The sequence below is a fragment of the Coregonus lavaretus genome (genome assembly GCF_964263955.1).
Source record: "Coregonus lavaretus genome assembly, contig: HAP1_SCAFFOLD_612, whole genome shotgun sequence".
NCBI lineage: Eukaryota > Metazoa > Chordata > Actinopteri > Salmoniformes > Salmonidae > Coregonus > Coregonus lavaretus.
Window position 1 is genome coordinate 44088 of NW_028166842.1, and position 6032 is coordinate 50119.

The 6032-nt window shown below is 38.3% G+C and overlaps 1 protein-coding gene across 1 annotated transcript; it reads right to left on the bottom strand.

Moving 5' to 3' along the window:
* Positions 1–257: 257 nt before the first annotated feature.
* LOC311114214 (NLR family CARD domain-containing protein 3-like) lies at positions 258–2802 on the bottom strand (the record flags this gene model as incomplete). The annotated part of the gene is made up of 4 exons (XM_084189481.1): positions 2713–2802; positions 2355–2583; positions 825–1959; positions 258–285 (listed from the first exon to the last, which is right to left on the bottom strand). The coding sequence occupies exons 2-4, from the start codon at positions 2563–2565 to the stop codon at positions 258–260; spliced, it is 1374 nt and encodes a 457-aa protein (XP_084045607.1). The 5' UTR covers positions 2566–2583; positions 2713–2802.
* Positions 2803–6032: the final 3230 nt, after the last annotated feature.

The window sequence follows — 6032 nt, forward strand, 5'->3', positions numbered from 1 at the left end:
GAATTGCATGGTCATATTGTTATACTAATATGAACATCAATGCATTGATTCAGTACGTTTTTCAATGTAATATGATATATTATATACATATTATAATACATATATTTCTCTGAACATTTCTTCCTGATGATTAGTACTTAAATGTCATGTTATGTACTCACAGAGCAGCTCTGGAGGCTTTGACCACTGGCAGCAGCCTCAGAAGACCTTCCTCTGATCTGGAGTATTTCTTCAGGTCAAACACATCAAGCTCATTTTCAGATGTCAGCAACACAAAGACCAGAGCTGACCACTGTGCAGGTGACAGTTCTTCTTCTGAGAGACTTCCTGATCTCAGGTAGCGTTGGATCTCCTCCACTAGAGAATGGTCATTCAGTTCATTCAGACAGTGAAACAGATTGATACACCTCTCTGGAGAGGGATTCTCCCTGATCTTCTCCTTGATGTACTTGACTGTTTCTTCATGGCTCTGTGAGCTGCTTCTTGTCTTTGTCAGTAGACCTCGTAAGTGCTTCTGATTGGACTCCAGTGAGAGGCCCAGAAGGAACAGGAGGAAAAGGTCCAGGTTTCCTGTCTCACTTTGTAAGGCTTTAACTACAGCACTCTTGTAGACAGTAACTTTACGCTTGTGTCTGATTCTCACAGAAAAGTTCCTGGACGTTGATTGAGGTTTGGCCATTAGATTCTCATTGTTGTTGATGAATGAGAGGAACACATATACAGCAGCCAGAAACTCCTGAATGCTCAGATGCACGAAGCAGTACACCTTGTCCTGGTACAGCCCACATTCCTCTTTAAAGAGCTGTGTGCACAATCCTGAGTACACTGAGGCTTCATTGACATCAATGCCAGCCTCTTTCAGGTCTTCTTCATAGAAAATCAGATTGCCATTCACAAGCTGTTGAAAAGCCAGTTTTCCCAGTGACAGAATGCTCTCTTTATTCCAGTGTGGATCTGTCTCTTCTTTCCCAAGATATTTTTCATTCTTCTGTTTGGTATGAAACTCCACAAGGTGTATGAACATCTCAGTCAGGGTCTTGGGCATCTCTTCTCTCTTATGTTTCAGCATGTGTTCAAGGACTATTGCAGAAATCCAACAGAAGACTGGAATGTGGCACATGATGTGGAGGCTCCTTGATGTCTTTATGTGTGAGATGATTCTGTTGGCCAGGTCCTGATCACTGAATCTCTTCCTGAAGTACTCCTCCTTCTCTGGGTCATTGAACCCTCGTACCTCTGTCACCTGGTCAACACACCCTGAAGGGATCTTATTGGCTGCTGCAGGTCGGGTAGTTATCCAGAGGAGAGCAGAGGGAAGCAGATTTCCCTTGATGAGATTTGTCAGCAGAACATCCACTGAGGTTGACTTTGTGACGTCACAACAGATCTTGTTCTTCTGGAAGTCTAGGGGCAGTCGGCACTCATCCAGACCATCAAAGATGAACAGAACTTTGTACTTGTCATAGTTGGAGATTGTTGATTCTTTGGTTTCCATTGAGAAGTGATTGAGAAGTTCAATCAAAGTGTGTTTTTCCTTTTTCATCAAATTCAGCTCCCGAAAAGGGAATGAAAATACAAATTGGACATCCTGATTTGCTTTTCCTTCAGCCCAGTCTAGAATGAACTTCTGCACAGAGACTGTTTTTCCAATGCCAGCGACTCCCTTTGTCAGCACAGTTCTGATAAGTTTGTCTTGTCCAGTTAAGGGTTTGAATATGTCGTTACATTTGACTGCAGTCTCTGGTCTTGCTTGTTTCCTGGTTGTTGTCTCAATCTGTCTCAGCTCATGTTCATTATTGACCTCTCCTGATCCACCCTCTGTGATGTAGAGCTCTGTGTAGATCTTATTGAGAAGTGTTGGGTTTCCTTGTTTAGCGATCCCCTCAAATACACACTGAAACTTCCTCTTTAGATTAGATTTGAGTTCACGTTGAAGAATCACAGCACGCTCATCTGAATCTAGAAATAACACAGAGGATATTAATATTACGTCTGTTTTAATGCCTACAGTATTCTAGGACTGTTATAACATTTTAAATTATAATACTTTATTCTCTTAACTGACTGTATAAATGTTTTCATAATTCATTACAGACTGGTGTGACTGATTATAGTATTATTGTCTCTCTCTCTCTCTCTCTCTCTCTCTCTCTCTCTCTCTCTCTCTCTCTCTCTCTCTCTCTCTCTCTCTCTCTCTCTCTCTCTCTCTCTCTCTCTCCTCCTTGATGAGGTCACTAGGTGTTGTGTTAAGGCTGCTACAATATCATTTAGTTACACAGCTATTTTAGCTGTACTTTAGCTACAGCTTTTAAATGTTCTAAAACAGCATTCAACATGAGGCAGACAGCTCTTACTTTTCTCCAGTGTGTCAGCAAGCTCCTTCTGGTTCATTTTCCTCAGGACGTGCAGTGTGATCTTCAGAGCCCCCTCTCTGGCACTGCTCTCCTGCTTCTCATCTTCAGCATCCACCACTTCCTTATCCTGCTTCTGACTCTCAAAGCCTTCTGGGAGTTCTGGACTAAGAATCCTCTTGAACATCTTCAGCTCGTTCTTCACAAATGTCATAATATTGTCTTCAAGCAACTGAAATGAATCAAGTCAATAAGTTAAGCAAGAGACTAAATGCTTTCTCATTAACACATGAATGAATGATTGACAGAACAACTTTACTTGAGGTAAACAAAAACAAATGTACATAACAGGACCACATACACTGAATATGGAGGCCAGGTCTGTTTGATGACTCTGGGAAGACTGACCACTGAGAATCTCTGACTCTGATCTCTCCTGTTGGTTTCTGGGGACAAAACATGAGATTACATCTCCACACCCAGGGAGTGCACACACACACACACACACACACACACACACACACACACACACACACACACACACACACACACACACACACACACACATGTGAGGGAATGTTGTGTTTGTGTAATATTGTTTCAGGACTATGAAAATGGAAAAAAGGATTGGCCTATGGATTATGAAAACAACCAAAATATATGGGAAAATGGGAGAGGAGAAATGACTAGAGACAGTGTTGTTTAACTCACTGACCATGACCCATGAGTTCTTCTTACCTTTGTTCAGTAGAAAAGTCTCCCTCTCTGAAGTATATAGGAAAGTCCATAGACCAGTCACTCTTCATGGACACACAGCTGGGTACAGGGGAGGCTGGTCTCTCCTGCTTGATTGGGCTTCAACACAACAGAGACAAACATTACATCTCTCATCTACTCTGAGCTCAGATGGGGAAACATAAGAAGAGTTTCATTCCAAAACGCTATATATCAATTTTCAGAAATGTTGGTGAATTAGATTTTATTGTTTAAAGAAATTATGAAAGAGATTGGTGTATTTTTTCACTATCTAATCATGGCATGGGGTTGTTCAATGACAGACATGTATTTGTTTAAAATCTATAACTTGATGGTTTATTTCAGAGAGACAAATAATCATGTTTGTTTGCAAAATGCTATATATATCTGCCTCACTCACAGAGAAATAAGTAGTACTACTAGGTTTTACACAGTATTAATATATATCTGGCTCACTCTCAGAGAAATAAGTAGTATTGCTAGGTTTTACACAGTATTAATATATATCTGCCTCACTCTCAGAGAAATAAGTAGTACTGCTAGGTTTTTACACAGTATTAATATATATCTGCCTCACTCTCAGAGAAATAAGTAGTACTGCTAGGTTTTTACACAGTTTTAATATATATCTGCCTCACTCTCAGAGAAATAAGTAGTACTGCTAGGTTTTACACAGTAATAATATATCTGCCTCACTCTCAGAGAAATAAGTAGTACTGCTAGGTTTTACACAGTAATAATATATATCCGTCTCACTCTCAGAGAAATAAGTAGTACTGCTAGGTTTTACACAGTATTAATATATATCTGCCTCACTCTCAGAGAAATAAGTAGTACTGCTAGGTTTTACACAGTATTAATATATATCTGCCTCACTCTCAGAGAAATAAGTAGTACTGCTAGGTTTTACACAGTATTAATATATATCTGCCTCATTCTCAGAGAAATAAGTAGTACTGCTAGGTTTTACAGAGTAATAATATATATCTGCCTCACTCTCAGAGAAATAAGTAGTTCTGCTAGGTTTTACACAGTAATAATATATCTGCCTCACTCTCAGAGAAATAAGTAGTACTGCTAGGTTTTACACAGTAATAATATATCTGCCTCACTCTCAGAGAAATAAGTAGTACTGCTAGGTTTTACACAGTAATAATATATATCTGTCTCACTCTCAGAGAAATAAGTAGTACTGCTAGGTTTTACACAGTAATAATATATCTACCTCACTCTCAGAGAAATAAGTAGTACTGCTAGGTTTTACACAGTCAAATGTGGCCGACCGGCTCGATTCGATCTTATGTAGCAAAATTTGAAATTGTGTTTTTTTACATTGGATAAAAGTAGAGACTCAGCTAGAAAAAGGTATATCATACACTACAGTTGAGGAACAATGGGAAAGTAATTCTGCTTTGAAAGATGATAAACTTGTAACCTCACTTTTGAGAAAATGGCCTTTGAATGTTTTGGTTCACCTACTGGAGAGCTCTTCTTTATCTACAGTGGTGTTACTTTGGCAGATAATGTCACCCATCTAAATAGTATATATATATAGTTAACTAAATGTATGGTGTTTTTGGTTCATGTCAGTTTCATTGTTTGTTATGCTATAAATTGTTATTTTATGGTTGTAAGTGGTAAAATGAACTAGAAAATGTCATATTTTGAAATCTGAGTAATTACTACTTTAGTAAGGATATACTTTATTCAGTAGTACTGCAGTTGCTAAATAATTCCAATAGATGGCAGCATAAGACCATGAATGACATTTCAGAAGGTTAGTTTAGTTTTCTCCCTGGATACACCACCACTCCCCCTCACAGGAAAACTCCTGCACACGCTTTTTACTGTCCCTTTCCACACTGCTAACGCAAGAGGAACGACTGAAAAAGCATTTAATAGATTACTGTGAAATAATATAATGATGATTCATGTTTATTATTAGCTGTTTTTATGCTCATGTTTTGAAATTATACTTGATTACTATAACGATTATCAATAAGCCTGAACATTAGTTTAGTCACCTCTGGTCGAGAAAAAAACTTATTTTCCTAGTACATTCATTGTCAGATTCATCAACCAGCAGCGAGCACTCTGCCTTCTAGCACAAGCGAGGGGCATGTTGAGGTACATTTGCTAACCGCGAGGGTTGCATGATGTAATTTATTGGCCGGCTGGAAGACGCACTCTTGTCTTTTCTATTCCGAGGTTGTTTACTCCCAATATTTTATAATGCATGTATACTAGGGTTGAGGTTAGCGCATCTGACTAGTGATTATTTACCCGGGGTTCAACACCTGCTATAGTTACTATTTAATTGCTCTTCCAAAAGCAACACAGGACAAATACGAGATATATAGCTAACTAAAGTAATGAGTGACCATTTTAGAAAGTCATGGGACATTTAGTATTTGGTTGCATGCTATTTTATGTCAATCATATTGCTGCTTGTAGCCTATAACTGATGCTTCGTTGTCTTATGTTGCCATCTATTGGAAATATTTAGCAAATCAAAGTTATTAATTCACGTACAGACATTGTTGAGGCAGCTGAGAATAAAAACGAATGTGGCTTGTTTATCAAGCATTCTGCCTTCCAATAATACATATCATGAAATAACTAATAACAAACAAAAAAACAGCAAACGCCAAGACAGGTTTTGATTAACAAAATTGTTAATGGCCAGCAGCCATTTAGAAACAACAAATCGTCAAAGAAAAATTGTTAATGGCCAGCAGCCATTTAGAAACAACAAATCGTCAAAGAAAAATTGTTATTTCTTAATTTAAAAATGTATTCTGGCTGTTTAAATTGACCACATCTTGAAAAAGAGGATAGGACATATGTTTTGTTTAGGTTGTACACCTTTTTCTGAAAACACATATGGTTAAAAAGGTCGCTGGTTCTAATCCCTGAGCCGACTAG